Source organism: Egretta garzetta, unplaced genomic scaffold (assembly GCF_000687185.1).
Source record: "Egretta garzetta isolate BGI_Z169 unplaced genomic scaffold, ASM68718v1 scaffold215, whole genome shotgun sequence".
Taxonomy (NCBI): domain Eukaryota; kingdom Metazoa; phylum Chordata; class Aves; order Pelecaniformes; family Ardeidae; genus Egretta; species Egretta garzetta.
The window spans coordinates 4,340,168-4,359,250 of NW_009259719.1; the positions used below are offsets into that span (position 1 = coordinate 4,340,168).

General features: G+C 36.4%; 1 protein-coding gene across 1 annotated transcript in view; it reads right to left on the reverse strand.

The window, feature by feature from the left end:
- CACNA2D3 (calcium voltage-gated channel auxiliary subunit alpha2delta 3) overlaps window positions 1-19,083 on the reverse strand; it is a 474,057-nt gene that overhangs the window by 164,754 nt on the left and 290,220 nt on the right. Inside the window, exon 14 of the mRNA XM_009639329.2 lies at window positions 3,650-3,728. Within this exon, the coding sequence (XP_009637624.1) occupies window positions 3,650-3,728 (79 nt within the window). The remainder of the gene's footprint in view (window positions 1-3,649; window positions 3,729-19,083) is intronic.

A 19,083-nucleotide genomic window follows, 5' to 3' on the forward strand; every position in this document is an offset into this window, starting at 1 on the left:
TTTTAACCAGGTTGCTTCAAATAACTCAGTTTAGTGAAAGGTAAAAATTGCTGCTAAAGATATGTAAAAGACAAGACTTAGATGAAGATGGTGTCATACGACACAACCATATGGATTCTCTCTGGGATTTTTATAATTTTATCTCAGGGCTGGGTTTCATTTGTAATTTCTGGGAATAGTTCCTTTCTTGCATTGAAGATTTTGTCTGTTTAATCTCCTTATAAATATGGTTTGTGCTTTTGTAGCTCACATTAGAAAAATCTGCAATTAATTTACTGTTTCCATAACTCATGTAATATGAACAATTACCTGTCTTCTGTGAATTTATGGTTCATCTATTTACTCTGTTTCTACAAAAAGATGTTTTCCTTAAGTTTTAGCTTTCTTTACAACATAAGTGAAAGGAATTGCAAAAGCTACATGAATGATTTTTCCCATATTTTTAATGCTTGTTCTAATATTTACCTTCCGATCTTCTCCTAATGGGAAAACTCTATCAAAAGTTACTATATTATAACTAGGGACAGTATTAGGTAACATTCTCTTGGTTCATTTTCACTGTATATTTAGACTTTTTTGATGATTCATGTGTTTGTAGCTATGTGTAGCAAATGCCAAACCTCACAAGAATTAGCTTCCTACACTGCTAAATGTATCTCTCTCATCTAGAGATCAGAGGTACCCAAGGATTTAAAAACCTTACTCTTCATACAGCAAGGTTCAATCATCAGATAAAGACATGCTCTGAAGTTCTTTAGCACAGCTGCTGAGGCCATGTAAGCAATAGCAGCAAACCTGTGCTTAAATTTTTGCATTCTAGCATCTGCTTCTCAGCTCCCTGGCATGTGAATTATGCCACCTTAGAGCCCCTTACAGTCAGCAGTACTTTTTTTTCCTCCCCAGCAGGAAAAATTCATGAAGCAAATGGGCAAGACTTGGTAATGACAAGCATGAGATATGTATAACAGCGTGGTTAAAGACAGACACTTATGCTCTGCAAGTGGACTGCCTTTCCATATTACGCAGTCCTTGCAATTGTTTTGAATGGCTTGTTTTTCTATAAAATGTCCACCATTAGACTCATAACTTTTCAAAATGCCTCCAATGGATTTTTACATGGAGTGCGGTACGTTTAGTTTTCTGGACACTGTGCAAAATAGATGCGATATTCTTGCAACTAATAAAATATCAGAATTGAAAAATCCTCTTTGGGTAGGAGGGAATTCATTGTTTCACTGCAGCTGTAAAACTCCCATGGAGAATATCGCCCCCATGCACACCTAAGAGGCCTCTCAAGCAGGTGATGGGTGTAACTGGCTGCCTGCCACCCCCCAGAGCCGCCAGCACTCGAGGTGCTGGGGTCACACTAATAATGGGAATGGATGTGACGGGGGCTTCCTGTGTGCGGCTCTCCTCTGCTAATACAATAGTCTATAAACTGCTACAGCTGGGGCACAATTTGCCTCAGGGCTGATCTGTCGTCTGCTGGCAGTTAGAGAGCTGCTATCAGACCTCTGATACGCAAAGCATTTTCCTCTACGTTGCTTTTTCAGCCTCTGCTCTTTTGTACTGATGAATCCCCTCCTTTGTCCATTTTACAATATGCCAACAGCAGTGATGATAAAAATTTAAAAAAAAGAAATTGAAACAGAGGCTGTCAAAGTACTAACACAATAGAGAATTTTACTGGGGAAAAAAAAATGTTTAATCCTGGCTGTTTTGTTAGTAACACATTAACTCCCCTCTTTATCTTCACAGCTTTCTGCTGGAAGTGACTGCTGAGGGAACGGTAGTGCCTGCTTACTTTGAAGTCTGGCACATGCACACTAAGCACAAGGAAACTTTTACCTTTGTTCACTTCAGCATCTTAGTAAATCTTTATTCTTTTCCTTTATGTGCACTTGCTTATGATACAGAAGAGTAAATCACTGCAAATTTCACAAACCACTCTAGAGGGACTTGGGGGTTCTTGAATGTTTTAATGTATTTAAAATGGTTTGATGTTTTGCTTCATTAAGCCAACTCCCTCTAGATATGCCCTACTTAGACGTAAAAATGTGACAAAAAAACATGCTTGGGTTTTTTCAAGGTTTCACCATGAGAATCTAGAAGCAAAAGAAGTTTTGCAAGGTGGTATGAATTTCCCCTGTGACCCATTTTGAAGGAAAGGACTGCTGTCCACAGTCCAGTCAACTGGAAACCCTGCAAACAGCCTTCATCTATGTTGTGCTTCCAAGGGGAAAATCACTGCAAGGAAAATTGATTTTAGGGTCATTGACCCTCAGTGACAACAACATGCTTTGGCCCACCCATGCAAGTAGTAAACTGCAGTCCATCCATTCAGCCAATCTTTAGACCAGCTTTACTGCACTCCTCATCTGCTGTGCCATAATCCTTCATTTCACTAAAAGAAAATGGATGAGCTGTAGCTGAAAATTGTAAGAAAAAGATCTAAATCCATACTGTCTGACGTAAGGACTTATGCTGTTTCCAGTTGTAATTTTCACAGCTACAAACAAGTATTTAATTACTGATTAGAGTTAGAATATTTTTTGCACTGTAAGCTATCAGAGAGCAGGTATTGTAACTATTACACTGAGAGAAAAAATGTATAGAAGAAAGAGTCATTAGGCTGTTTAGTTGATTCATATGAGTAAGATTCCGACTCAAAGCAACGTGGCTCTGAAAAGAACAAAGTAGTCCTGAAGAATGACAAAGGTGACCACTTTTCCCCCTCTGGGAATAAGGAAGACATGGACCAGATGATCTGCTAAGGCAGTCTCTATTGCCTGGTCCTAATTTCTGAGTTGCTGTACTTAGATCTTTATGAATTTGTAGAGCTGAGCTAAAAAGCTAAAAGATTTTGTTGATTAAATTGTCTTCAAAAAGATGCTTCAAAGGATTCTTATACTATTATTTAAACTAAATTATGGTGTAATATTAGCTGATTAAGACAAGACTTCAAACTGAGTAATTTCCATCAGCTGGACATAACAGTAGTTAAAGAAATAATGACTAAATGGATAGCACCTGATGCAATTCATCATAATGTAATGTGGCACAATGGGGAAAAAAAGAACATTTTTTTTTTCCATGAGGAAAGGAAAACCTGAAGATTAATTAGGGGTTTGGGAGGGGGGGGGTGTTTCTGAATCATTCTTACTTATATTAGTCAATCTTGTTACTGTAGCATCTCAGTATCTTACATGTTTTAATACTCCTTCCTTAAAGAATGTAAAACTGGTTTTTCAATTACACTGTCAGTTCCTCAAGGGACAGATGTCTGGTGTTTTACATACTGTGCCTAACTCAACAGGACTTGTACCCAGTGTTCTTAGGAACCAAACTAACTCTGACTGAGTAATAATAGCTATAATAGAACAAATGCTTTGAAATTATGGTTTTTTCTCCAAACAAAAAGTTAAGATCACATATTTTAAGAAAAAAAAAACATTTCAAATTGGTTTTTTGCTTTTAAATTGTATGCTACAAGATAAACAAGTCTTTTCCTTTCCTGGAAGAAAAAAAACCAACCCATCCTCTCTGATTAGCTGTCAGTGAGACCACATCTGTAGAAGGGTCAGATATGCAGTAAGGCTCGGTAATAGGGTTTTGTAAACAGGGCTTTCACAGTTGAAGGTTAACTAACCTTTGTTAGCACAGGCCATCCACTTCAGGTTATCAGCAAAAGCAGCTTCTCTTCCAATCAGATAGGTAAAAATACGAACCTGAAAGTAGAATGCAAAAGATCAAGTCAATTAATACTACATTTGAAACTTATACAGTGGAACTTGAGATACATATGTGTAATTTATATGGATAGACCCTTTTAAAGAAAGTATTACTGGTTAAACAGCACAGTGGGTTAAAAAAAAAAATCTCTGCCAGTAATGCCTTCATGAGAAAACATGGCTTCTGTTCTATGTAACAGAATGGCTAATCTCTTTGATCTCATATTGGGAATAGCACCTGACAGCTTCAGCTAAAGCCCATATTCTGCCCACTGTAGCCCTTCCCATGCTAAGGCTTATGCCTCTCATTCCACGTGCCTAAACTTCCACGACCATTTTTCCCATTCCATAATGATTTGTCCAGGCAAAAGAGGCCAAGAGCATACAGGGTCATATTAGCAAGATGAATACAAAGTGATTGTTCCCCTCCCCCTCCATTGTACGGCCACATCTGTAGTAATGGGCTCAGTTTTGGATTCCCCCCTACAAGACAGACGCTGACATACTGGAAAAGACAGACTCTTCTTGAAGGTGGGCTCTAAGAGAACAACACAGCAAAGGAAAAAAAGTTAGAAGGTGGTCCTAAACAATTCTGATTTAAGGAAAAATATTTTTATCATGAGGGTGATAAAATATTAGAAAACATTGACCAGAGATGCTGCAGAATCTATGTCCAAGGAGATATTCAAAATCTGACAAGTTCCTGCTGGCTGATCTAACTTCACCTGCTCTGAGCAGGGGGTCGGACAAGATGATGTTCAGAGGTCCCTTCCAATCTAAATGATTCTATGATATTGGCAATATTTTACAGAAGACATTAAAAACTTTACTGATTTTTAATGAAGTAACTTGTTCTACATTTTGTCGATTTTGAAGATAAACCAAATAGATTATGTTAGGACTGGAAATTGAAAATTTGTAGTTGCAAACATGGTGCTATCATTATGTATGACAAGAAAGAAAATTATGAACTCCATATCTGTAACACTAAAAATTGTAATCAAACCCCAAATCAGGTCCTTTTATTTTTTTATCAGAATACTTGATAGAATCATCATTATCCAAACTTTTTTACAGAAACTCTGTTATCATCATTAAAAAGCTGTACACAACAAAATATGCTCCAGAACATTTTATTCAATAGCTAATTGGGTCTCACATTCACAAAACAGACACACTTAAATTATACAAAAAGCTAATTACATGGAAAGAAATGTCATGATGTGAGAAGTTTATGAAGACCTCTAATTTAATTCATTCGCAATTAAAAAATAGAAGAATTGTATTTCCTAGTTTTTTCAATTAGCACTTCTTTCTCCCAGTGAGACAAAAGAAATTATTTGTAGAGTATACCAACTTAATATAAAGTTCCCACAGGTTTTTTAATAGAGTAAGTTTTAAAATGTCTTTGAAAGTTTCCCTCTTTACTGTCCATTGTGATACTATATTCCCCCACTGCCTTTTTGTCCATTATCTTAATGGCCAGATCCTGTTTCTAGGCATACATAGCGTTTTGCATTATCATCATGCCTAGAGACCAGACTTCAATCACAAAACTTTTCCCAGTCTTCCAGGCATAAAATGTACATAGAACTCAATCATGATTTATGTAATTTGATTTATATACTTTTAAAAGTATACACACAGATTGTGTAATGTTGTTAATTAGTTTGACTCAAACAGTATGCATAATCCAACTCTAAAGAGCACAGCATTAAACAAAAAAAGGTACTTCTATGCTTTGTTGATGGCTACAAAACGCATTAATAAAGAAAATCTTTATTCTCTAAACATGCATGAAAGGGCACAGTGAGATTTATATCCTCAAAATACAGCATAAATCACTGTCACAGTTTATCTTCCTAAAATGATGCTCAAATATAGTGTATGATGAGACTGAATACATCTGAGAGATTTATATTTAATGATCTGCTTTAATCTGTACAGAATCAAACTACACTGTGTTCCTAATAAAAGGAAACCAGCCTTATCTAAAAGGATGACCAGTAAGCATGATAATAGGCGTAGGCAGCAAACTAACTGTGTTAAACCTATAAAACATAAAATTTCAACAAATCTGTATCATAGATCATCATGAGGAATGGGCTGCCTCTGTGATACTGTTGCAAGGACTTTAACTATTTTCTCTGAGTACATTTTGTACATATAGTTTACTTGGTATCTGCAGTTTCACTAAAAAATATTTTAAGGATCATAAAAAATACTGCTAATTGCTTGGCATTACTTGTAAAAATAAAAATAAAAGCTATGAAGTAGAGAGCTAGCACTGAAGATGAGTGATCAGTTTAACTGCTGCTTTCCTTCTCTCTCCCAATGAGTTGTGTATTTTCTCTATGCACTCTTCACTGTGTATGTTATATAAATGATGTCTACCAGTGTCAACATGAAGTATAAAATCTTTTACAAAATGAAATACAAGGCAAACTATACTTTTACAATACCATTTCTATACTGCTCATTACTTAATAGGATTACTTATTATTCATAGTAGCTTACTAAGAAAATAACCATGTAAGGTTACAGAAAGGCATTTTAGTTAAAAATAATGCCACAGATACATTAAAGTTTTTCTTTTACATTGACCTTAAAGATACATAAATAGGTATTATGAATATTGTTTAATATTCTGTTCAGAATAATGAGAAAAATCCTCAAAATCAGCTCTGATGGTAAACAATTCTGACTGTAGTTCTACTTCTAAAAGTTTCATTTGATCAGTTCATTGAATCCACCAGTGTAAACTTAATTCACTGTGAGCTTCCAGTGGGAAACACTCACGAGTGCCTAAACCATTCACTGCAGAAGTAATTTTGCAAAAAAATTTGCTTGCCATATTATTTTCTGCTTTCAGAGGTCACAGCAATGACTTAGGTAATAAATTATTAGAATTGATACTTGCCTGAATAAGTCTACATTCTAAATCCCATTTTTCAAAACAAACTCAAAGCTACATACTGTGTGTACTAGTTTTACTCTTCTGGATAGGTATTTTATGTAATAATTCTAGATGTGCTGGTACCATCCATGGTATAATACCAATAAACAGGGACGAAGTTACTGTGGTCATATACCTGTTTTATGCATCTACATAAAAATATAACTAAGTCAATATTATAGAAGTACTACATTAACTTAGCAGGATAAGTTCAAGTCACCTCAACTTCTGCATGTGGACAAGACCTATGCAGTGATGGGCTATGTATACTGCAAAACAGGACACACTGAAATTTTCGTTGTAAATTGACTAGACTATGTCTATTTTATTCAAACAATCCAGATATAGCACTGATATTGTATAGTCTACTGATACATATAGTACTGAGGCATATGATTGAAATCTCTATAAAATAATAGATGAGGAAGTATAAAGTGTGTCTCACTCTGTGGTTTGTATTCCACCTTAAAGAAAACAAAACAATAGAAACTATGAGCTTTAGTAAGCATATACATACATATACACTGATACACCTATATCGGTATCTTATGGTACAACACTTAATTTAGGACACTAAAAATTCTTTCAAATCCATATGAAGAGAACATTTTAGTCAAGGTAGACTGAATAAATTCACTGTTGTTATGGGCCAGTCCCCAAAGATCCAGTAACAACATTTATACAGTCTACATATGCTCTGGCTAACTGAGTATAAGCCAAATGAGAAAAACATCTTTCAATATCCAAGTGCTGTGGCTGAATCAAGAGACCATTTTCATCTGAGAAGGAATATGCATCAGAGGGTATAAGTACCACTTGGGCAAAAAACATACGACAGAGAGGGAACCCTTCAGTTCTGGATAATTTTGAAAGCTTTGTAAGATACCTGAGAGAGATACCTAAATCAAAATATTTTCGATGACTGACCTGTAAAATATGATATCAACTATCATGAACTGTTAGCTGTGGAGAAAGGACATAGTCTCAGGTAGAAGGACTAGTTTTAAGTTGTTATATCCTATCTACAAAACTGATTGTTGTAGATGTTGCCAGATTCACTGAATGCAAAGCAAAGCTTACTCCAATAGCAAAAACTTTAATCTTTGGAACTCTATTTCCTATTCCTGCAGAGTATGTAGCTCCTACAGATGTGCCATAGACTATTTTTTTAAGCCAGCATTCACAGAAAATGGAGTGAGAGCTCCACAGCAACTTTATAGAAACTGAAAGGACAGTGAAACTAGAATCTTTATCAGAGCTTGTGACTTTCTCACTTCATATTTTTCTACATTTTTCTAAAGCGGGTGTTGAATGGCAAAGAATGCCATTTGAGATTGATGTGTTTTAATCATCTTTAAAACAGAAGCTGTAGAAACCTCCCATATATTGCCTTGTTATTATGTCTCATTCCTGACCTAGAAGGATCACCTCTGGGAAAGAGCACTCCATTCAGCTACTATTCTTACCGAAAGATTGCTGCATAAGCTGAAATGATTCTGAACTGTAGAATCATGTTCATATGAAGCAACAAACTAATTTCAACAGTGCATTTTATGATGGTCAGCTTCTATGTGCAAGATTGCAGATCCTGGTCCAAACCACTAGTCCACAGTGAGCTAGTGAGAAGTAGTACAACATGTCAACAGTTGTCACAAGTTGTGTTGGTCACTACTCCCATGTACACAGCAGAATTAAATGTTAAGGCATTGAACCACCAAGCTCAGTAATTCAGACAAACCTGAACACAAATCTTACACTAAGTAAAATATTTAAATCAACAGCAGATATTTAACTGCGTATATTATCCTTATTTTTAACTTGCTTTTCCTCTGGTTTTCCAGTCTCTGTTTTACGTTCTTGTTGCCTTACCTAGACACAGATGATGTCTCTATTCTTTATTGCATCCCCTAAAATTTTGAAAAATAAGAGAGCACTGTTAATAAGTTTCTTGCTTTTACAGCTAGGGAATATTCTGAAGTTTGAACCTTTAAACTCTGGACAGACGGCTTATATAAAATCTCAGAGCTGCATACACTCAAACATTAGTGAGGAAACCTAAGAATGATTTAAATGACAGGTATTCAATGCTAACCACTTCATCTGAAATATCCCCTTAACAGTTTCATCCATTATGCATAGACTAATCTGCAGTCCCTGAACTGTCCTCACCTCTGAAACTTCATTTAACTAGAAACATAGCGAAGAGAATAGGGACCTTCTTCTATCTATGTTAAGCAAGACGAGTCAATCTGCAAGATTCTTCTATGTGAAGTCATATCTTCATGCCAAACAGCTGGTAAAATAGCATTTCCAGAAACTTAAAATACAGTGTGGGAGGAAAAATGGGACTTCTGCTTGCAGCTGACAGTGCAGACCTCTGTTTGCAGCTGCAAACTATTTCGTGGACACCTTCAGCAAAATAGTCTTTCCTTTCTGGCTCAGCAAGAAATAAAAATAGTCCTGTGGCAAGAGCTATGGAATTTAAGTTATAAGTGGGATATAAGGATGAAATTCAAGTTCCCATAGTTATAAGTTATGGTGGGCCCGGAATGCCAGCAATTCTCTGCAGAGATGAGCAAATGGACTGATTGGGAACAATGGATCAACATGAGACTAAGTGATTGCCTCAGCACCTAAGCAGCCTTGCCACAAAGAATGTGCTTAATTGTTACAGGAGCTCTCAAGGTAGGAATGTGGGACAGTCCTGGATGTTTTCCCAGGTAACTCATGCTATGGCTAGACCACCTGATAGGCACTATTTGTATACTTCAAAGTGTTCATTAGCTACTTGGTTGGAGAATCTGGCCATCCCAGAGGCTTCAGGGAATTCCTTGCTGTAGGAACTGACCAAACCTTATAGAGAAAAGATACTTGCATAGTATCATAGCAGAAAGCCTGAGAAACAGTCACATAGCATAGTCTCTTGAACAGACTTAGGAAATGTTTCATACATAATTTAAGATAATAAATAGCAATGAATTTTTCCTGTACTGGAGTAGTGATATACAACCACAGACCAGCTGGAAATAAAGATTCAGCAGAAGAGCAGTTCAGAACATCTTGCCCAATACAGCTGAAGACACTGTTGCAAGGACCCTTATTACTTAGATGGCATGTGAGCATCCTGTTCAAGATACTTGGATTCCCCACTTGAGTGTTACCCTATCCAAAGACCCCCCCAAATGGTTTAACATCGTGGTCTTTGCAATCATCTCAATGGTGCACTGTTCAAAGCATTTCAATTTTAATTTGATCAACAGCTAACAAAATGACAGTAGGAGCAGATGAGACCAGAGCTGGTCTAGATTTGATTTACATGCTGTAATTCAAGATTCACAAAAGAAATTCTCTAATTGCCTGAATTTTGTGAACCTAATAATGAAAAGGGCTGCCATTTATTTACGTGTCTTGCACTTGTTAATAGAAATTTTTAAAAAGAAAAATCACTGGTCTCCCTGAATGTATTTTAACCTGTGCTGCATACTGTCATCTGAAAAGTGAAGATGGGCATCCAGGAAAAAGAAGACTCATTTTTGTATTGATATTTCTTTTCCTACTCTGCCTGAACATATTCATGTGTTCTCTGAAAGGCACTGAATATTTACACAGGTTAGTATATTAAAAACAAAACAAAACAAAACACTGAAGTGTTTGTTTATCTTTGATTAAAAGCAGAGCAGAATGATTAAGAATTTTCATGAAGACCTGGTGCCACTCCTCTAAATACAACCCCAGAGCTACATTCTCAAAGTCTGTTGCTATCAAAAAGCAAAGTTCTAGTTCACTCTCTAAGTATGACTAAGAGAGTGCATGGGAAGAATACAGGGAAACTTAACAGAGCTTAAGTTGAAAAGAAAAATGTTCATTTTGAAATTCTCATATACATTCCTCCTAGGCAGATCCATTTTCTATTAGTTTTTCTATTAGGGAGCTTCCCCGTTCTTTGAAAGTCTACCAAGAGGTAAAAAAAATAAAATGGAGGAAAAAAAGTTAACTTTACAAGCTGTAATTTTTGGTGGCAGAATTGACAGTTACATCACATTCTAATTTGCCAGGGTTAACTTTGGATTCTATTCTTTCGCTATTTCAGGTCTATGTTATAAATTACTTGTCACTTCAAACCAGCTTCTCTTTCTGTTGATCATGAATTTTTCATGCTTCCTGTCTTCTTACCCTTTGTTATAGTGGAAATATTTTTAAAATTAGTTACCCAGGATAAACTTATAAAATCTTCATCTTTTAAGCCTCAATAACTGGCTTCTCTTCTTCGGGGTCCTGCTGTTTTATAATTTTCTGATGTCTTTTTTTAGGTTCAAACTCCGAAAATAAGTAACCTCAACTTCCAAATTTAGAAAAAAGCTTGAGGTTTTATTTATACTTCCACTGCTTCCCTCCCAACATTACACTGTGCCTATTGCCACTTCAAGATGGGCCTTCAATATCCCTCCTCCTTACATAATTTCATCCTCCTACTCCTCTCTCTCCAGCATCCTTCTGTACAGCTCTACCTCAGATGACACCAAAGGGGAAAAGGGGAAATTGATGCTGCAGTTGGTCCCTGTATTAAGGAGATGGCATTACCCCACCGCACTTTCCTGTGAGGAACAGGCTATCTGGATGCAATCATAAAGGTTTTTGAGTCATATTGGATCCATTCATCAAGATCAGTAAGATTCACATTCAAAAAATCTGAACAGGCCACAGGTCTTTGCACAAGCAACCTTTCCAAACTGGAAAAGGGAAAAATCTTGAGTTTGTTAAATGCATTGATTTTTGAGTTGTGTTATAGCTTCTAAGTTTAACCTACATGTACACAAAGCAATCAGAAAATAATAAACGAATTCCAAGTGTACTCCAGTGTATCTGGTTGTTGCAAAGGGCATAACATACCAGGCAATGAACAGGCATGGAAAAAGAGCAGGAGAAATACAAGTTCAATCTAGAAACTTCCACCTTATCTCTGAATGTCTTTGTAGATTTTTTAGTTTTAGTACTTTTTTTATTATGAAGTGGTGAAAAAATGAGTTAAGCATCCATTTGCATTGATAAGTTAGCAGGAAATTCCATGAAGACAATGCTTTAGATGAGCACACAAAATTCTACTGATGAGGGCCACAAAGCCCTGTGACAGAATGCAAGATAGCACTATTGCAATGTCTCCTACCCTGTTAGAGACCTTTACCCTGTAAGGTGCTGAAAGACTCAACTTATGCTGCACTCAGTGCAAGGAAGCCATGAAATTGAAGCCATTACCCTCATGAAATTGAATCCTTAAACATTAAATTACTCAGTAAAAGGTTCCTTATTGTTAATTTTTCTCCTGTAGTACTTAAAATACCTCTTTTGGAAAAGTTTGCTTTTATACATTTCCTCATGTTTTCTCCTTCCTGCAATTGTACACTGTACCCAGACAATTTTATAACAGTGTTTTCTATTATAGAGATATCTGAAATACTGTGCATTGTATCCTAAATACTGATGGGACAGTTAACAGAAACAAACCCCAAATAATTAATAGGTCTATTTAACTGGAAAACAAGATGTTGTAAGCAAAAACAGTCTGGGGATCATCAAGCAGCTGAGCCCTGTTTTCCCAAACATCCGCATCCCCAACAGCTCTTTGTATAGACCTATCTCAGAAAATAAGTGCAGGAAAAAAGGAAATTGATGCTGCAGTTAATCCCTTGTAGTCAGGGGACAGCACTACAATGTCACACTCGCCTGCAAGGAGCATTTCTAGATCCACCCTCTAGGTATAGGGCTGCTGAGGGTCCCTTTTAGAAAATTCAAACAAGCTACATGTTTTACAGGAGGCATCAAGTGAGGATATTTCTTCTAGCACTGCAAATGCATTGACATCTTTTGCTGGTCTACAGAAAATTGTAATACAACTCAAGGTTTACGAAGAATAATTTCCCACTGTCAAAATTCACCCAATACATTGGGAATATTGTTAGAAGAAGAAGATGAGATTATGCTATTTTACACTGTGCAAGGACAGAGCAAGTAATGAGAAAGTGTCCAACATCATATTAGCACAAGGCTTATTGCTTCCCTAAAGGAGTTTGATGGTTGACATGATTCTGAAAGGAACAAGACAAGTTCTAGCCGCTTTCTACATCCTGCATTATTGGTCACAGAGAACTGAGCGAGATCAGTTCCCTCGCAGGGAGACGAGCTTCAAATGGTACAGCAAGAGCTCATCACTAAAGAATTATATGTAAAGATTTGGCAGAGAAAATAGGTTGTATTAACTAATCATTTAAGAGTTGGCATTTAAGGGCAAAACAAACAAAAAACCCCCATGAAATAGGTGTAAGAAGCATCTAATACTTTCAAGCTTATCTTTCCTACTTAGGAATGTATTGATGATGTTAAATAAGCAACCAATAATGTACAAAGTGTGACACAACAGTATATACCGCGAATATACTAAATTCTTCTTAGTAGTTAATTCAGCAAAGAACATTTTCACAGCTTTTGAGAATATTAAACTTTTGGGCTGAGACCATGTCTAGAAAATGGCATCCCAGAGACTCCTTTTCAAAAAGTTATGGTTACTTGTAAATAAAAAACAGAAACCAAAACCAAAACTGAGATTGCCAAAAACCAACTTGTTACCTTCACTGTAACTTTTACTTTCAGCACAAGCTATAACATTTCTCTGACCTTTACAAATTACTTTGAGACCAACAGGTTAAATGTGTTATAAATATTTCAGATATACCTATACAGTGGCAATAAAATCTTTACACAGCACTTCCAAATATTGTGTATATACTATACAATTTATACTGAAGAACTATTTTAGAAATATTTTACTGAGTTTTAGAAAATTTTATTCTACTTTTTATATCTTTCCACTGGTAAAGTCAGTCACGGTACAATGAGTTCAACTATATCAGGTATAGAGGGAGAGGAAAAATTTAACTCACACTTTTATAACTTCCAAAAATTACCTGACATCAGTTTTCTATCATAATAATGTTACTATTTCAAAGTAAAATATGATACTATTTATTGGAGCTAGGAACAAGGTCTGCGCTCTCCTCTGAAAAGCTAAAGAGATTTTTGTTTGCAGTCCTGATATGCAAGATTCCAGATCAGTCATTATGAACCATTAACAGCCAAGCCTACATGAACTACTTAAGGATAATGCAACTACACCTATTATTGTCATTCTTCAAAATGCTGGTGGAGTTGCTGAAATGTACAACAGGTATTTTCTTCCTTAAATGCAAAATAGCAGCCTAAACAAATTAATTTCTCTGAATGGAGAGGAGGTGAAGGGATTAGAGTAGAAACCATGACATAACCAACTTTCTTAGATCTGACTGAAGCTTCTGTGGAAAAAGCAGGCTCATACAATTTCTGCTACTACATTACCTAGCTTTCTTGTATATCAACTAATATTTTTTGCAAGAATCCATGAGAACAGATCAAAATCAGACTAAATTCTAAGTAACCAAATACTGCCGTCTCTACTTCTGTTATTACATAGTTCCAGGATGTAACATAGAACAATGGTAGCTCATTTGCAGCATACTTCACTGTGCATGGTGCAGACACAGATTAGAGGATGACATAATGGCTAAAGCACTGGCCTTTCCCCCTTGGGATTTTGTCCAGCCTGCAGTCCTATCAGATAATGGGTTTGGCAATCTCCACTAGTCTCCTTTTGGACACTAATCCCCACTACAGAATCTCTATAATTCATCATATAATTTAATACACCTGGCAACCTTACCACCAGTTCATTCTTTTGTTACGTAATGGCCCAAAGCGAAGTCAAGGATGGTTAATGCTCTGACAACCAGCTATTATCTCCCGTAACAGCTGATTTTGAGGGGATTATTGCAGTCATAAACCATTTCATAAAAAATGGCAACTGGGAAAGCACTGAAACAAAATAAGGTGATATTTAGAAGTTTTATCACTGATTTTCTACCAATCTGTAATGGCGTTTCTAGCATCCAAAAAATGCTTGAGAGGAAACTTGAGATTAAAGGTACAGATCACGAGCCCAGAATCTGAGGCCTGAACAAGCTTACAGCCAGAAAAGTTTGACTATTTGGAGGTTACAGACACTTTTTTTGTCTTTTTTTCTGTCAATTAGACAGTATATTTCATCTTTACTTTGTCTCAATTATTAATTCACCTCTTCCCTTTATCATCATTCTTCCCTTTTCACTTTGAAGTATTTCACCACTGTTATTACTCCAGGTTTAGATCCACAGCCTTGTTCACAAATTAACAAGGGGCTTCACTGCTATCAGGACCAATTGCTGAGGGTGTAAGTGAGCCTTCAGGCAAGACAAAGGGGACCTGTACACACTTTATGGGATAAACTTCAGCTCACTGAAACTGTGGGAAAGGTTAGGAAGAAGATGAGCAGTTGAGACTCCCACCTAAACTACAGTGGTGTTAACATACGAGCAAACAGACAATAGTACCAAGGTACTCAGTCAAACAAATTAGCGTGCACAATTCTCACTGGAAATAAGAATCAGTTCTACAAATTTGTAAGAAGGCTTTAACAATTTCACCATCTAAAATCTAACTGAATGTGATTGTCTGAGCACTAAATTCTGTTACCCAAGGCAAAGTGATTTGGTAGACTTCGAACTACAGAAGGTAAATTGAAAAAGATGCAAGGTCCTTCCTGGGCGCTCTGGTAGGTCCACCCAGTTACATCTGTGCAATGCTATTTTATATAGTATAGAATAGTAACATTAGATGGATGCGATATATTTAATTAACAAAATTGTTTCATAGAATAAATTTCTCACAATGAAAAAAAAATCAGTAAAACAAAGTCAAAATATTTGAACCATAGCCACTCCTGCTCTGATGTGAGGCATTACAAAAAATGTCCCATTGAATAAAATATGATCTGTTTCATGGAAGCTTTACAGAATTGTGTTGAAGTGAGCTTCTGTACTTCATGACTCACGACATCGTCTACCTGTGTTTTTTCATGCAGACTTGACTTGAGCAAGCTTTCCTTCACTACAAAAATGTAAATCCCTGCCCACGCTTTGAACCAACCATTTTAGGTAAAAGTCAATGTGGTGCTGAGCTTAACTTTGTAAGCCTGTGTTTGGTTCTGTACAAATGAGTTTTTATACTAACTTCAGTAGCAATAGGTTCAAGTTCTAGAAATCCAACCAGCAACAGGAAGAATTTTATAATGTAGAAGAGAAAACTGTAGTGAGGTCTACTCACAGAATGCAAAGAATTTTGCAAATTACAAGCATAATAGAATAAAACTGAAGGCTTTATTTACACGAACAGGAAGAAAGTTTGTGTATGGAATTTTAAGATTACCTTACTAATTCATTGAAACCAAAAATCAGCCAAAGCAAAAGCTGCAAATGCACATACTGCTCTGATGGAACAGCAGACCCGCTGTTTGGCAAACTCTGGTAGGAATGTGTGTTTATTATTGGACTTCCTGTGAGTAGAAGTACTACAATTACTTTAAGAAAATCTTTCTGAAAATGCTGAGTTAGTGGATGGAAAAATAAATGAGATTTTACATAAAATCTGTTTGCTATGCTGAAAAACATTTAATCCTTCAGACACTGTGTATATACACCATGAATTGTTTGAACCATCAAAGTGTTACAGCAAGGACATTAAATAGACATCATGTTCCTTTATCTTGACATTTCAGCCAACTGAAGGCAATTGCTGCTCAGACTGTCACAGTATACCAGTCAGTATTAAAATTACAGAACAACCTTAAAGTTTATCTTTGCTTAAAAACTAAATTTAGTTCTACTTTATCATTTGTGTAGCCCTACAGCATCCATGTGTTCTCACAGTTAAGTCAAGTCAAACTAAATATTTAACACACTCTTCTAATTAGCTACAAACTATTACCTGATTTAAGTCTGTAAATGCATGTGAAAAGACTCTGGAGGCCTAACGTTAACCTTCATCCACTAGAGTTATATGAGAGAAATTACAGGCTCTAATTAGACTCTTTAAACTGCAAAGAAATAGAATTTTCATAACCAGCTTATTAAAAAACGAAGGCCCCCTTGGGACAGGGCAAATTGCTTCTACCCTGATCCGCTTATCCTTGTACAACACCATACAGAAGACTCATGTTGTCTGACTTACACAGCTCATATTTCTCCCAAATTAATGAGCACTCAAATTATTCCAGCTGCCCCCCTTGGCACAGGGAAAAATTGAAAATCCGTGGCTGCCAAGTGACGTGTATAACCCAGCTGCTAAATAAAATGTGCTTAAGGGGACACAGCTGTTGAGGTGCCTATTTACATTAAAATAAGTCCATGGATACAGAACAAATGCCTAAAGACAGCAAACAGTGTATAACACTTTGTTTAACCCTTTCATTAGACCAGGTCACAAAAATTTGCAGCATCATTTATAGGCTAGACGTAAAAGCATGGCCTTTTCACCTTATGATTTAGTTCTTCTAGTTTGTCTAATCTTGGAAACTTTCTGACTTTCTTTTGCAGAACTGGAAAATTCAGAGGAATCACATTAAATAGTACAGTTTTTTTCAAAACAACTCTGCTTGGGAAAAATACAGAAAGTTTAACTCCATTCCCTGCTCTCCAAACATGTGCAGTGTCACGATAAGCGTTATCTTTGAGACAGCAGGACTTCTGAAAATGATACTTGCAGAAGATTCGCACAGACTTGTAGAGTTTGTGCCTTAACCTATACAGGCTGCCAACTCATTTCCACATGAAATTGAGGATACCAGGTATTATCTTTAAAGTGCTAAATAGTATAGGAACTCTATTCCCTAAGAGTTAACTGTCTTCTAAACAAGTTCATGATGCTGTGATTCATAGACCACATTTTTAAAATGTTTTATAAAGCATGATTTTAATCCAACTGACTTCAAAAATACCATGTCAGTTGCAGCGCCACTGAAATAATTAGGGGCCAATACAATGTTCTCTTTACTAATAAGGAATACTTGGCCAAAGGACACCTTAGATCTAGCACCAAAATCCAGTTTCAAATTCTCAGAGTTGGAAAGTTAGCTTTATTCAGTAAGAAGGTATGAGGTCCAAGCCATAAGAAAGTGTGTATGCAAGCTAACTCTAACAAGAAGTGTACAGAAACCAGCAGATAATGTAGAGAAGGTTAAAGTAGTCAATGGCTTATTTATTTTAGCCTTCACCAGAAAGTTTAACTTGAGTAGTCACTATGACACATGTATTTTTAACTATGGGATTAGGAGCTGAGGTCATATTTGGAAAAGAATGGTAGACAAATAAGATGTGTTTAAATCAATGAAGCCTCATAAAATTTCCAAAAAAGTATTCAAGAAAATAATCAAATGAATCTTTAAACCATTAGTTAATACTTTTGAAGATTTGTGGGCAGCAAAGGAAGTGCCAAGGGCAGGAAACGGGAAACATACTTTAAAATATTTTTAAATTTTATTTTCAAAACAAAGAAAAAGGAAAAAACCTGTAGAACTACTTCCTAGATTTTACTACCCAGAAAGACATTAGCAAAAGTGATGAAATCATCAATTCACAACCACATGCAACATAATAACATGGAAACAAATAGCCAACATCAATCTAAGAACCATTCTGTCAAACCAAACTGTTTTCCTTTTGTGACGTATATCTGTTGTACTACATAGGCAAAAAGAGGAAGAGAAAGCTATTTTGGTTAAATTCTGTAAGTATTTTTAGGAGAAGTATGGTCATCCACACCTATCTATCACAGGCAGCATATCATCCATGACCGCTTCCAATTGGGACTGACAGAAAAATAAGCCACAGCATGTTATCTGCTCAGTGATGTTGTCTACCTCTAAGGACTGCTAGCCTAATGAAATGAGCATAAAGTGAATGCACTTTTCAGACAGCTGTGCTCTCAAAGCGTGTTTATTATTGTCATATTAGGAAGAGAATTTGGTGGAGGGCGGAATGATCTGGGCTGGATCGAGTGCAATTTAATAATTTAATTCAGGATTTTCCATGTTTCAGCTGGGATAGAGTTAATTTTTTTCCTAGTAGCTGGCACAGGGCTGTGTTTTGGACTTAGTAGGAGAAGAATATTGATTACACATGGATGTTTTAGTTGTGGCTGAGCAGTGCTTACACTGGTCAGGGACTTTTCAGCTTCCCATGCTCTGGCAGGTGCAGGAGTAGCTGGGAGGGGGCACAGCCAGGACAGCTGACTCCAACTGGCCACAGGGCTATTCTGTACCGTACGATGTCATGCTCAGTACATAAACTGGGGGAGATGGCTGGGGGGCAGCAATTGCTGCTCAGGGACCGTCTGGGCATCAGTCAGCAGGTGGTGAGCAATTGCATTGTGCATCACTTCCTTTGTATATTATTATTATTATTACTATTATTATTATTACTACTCATCCCACGAGTTTTC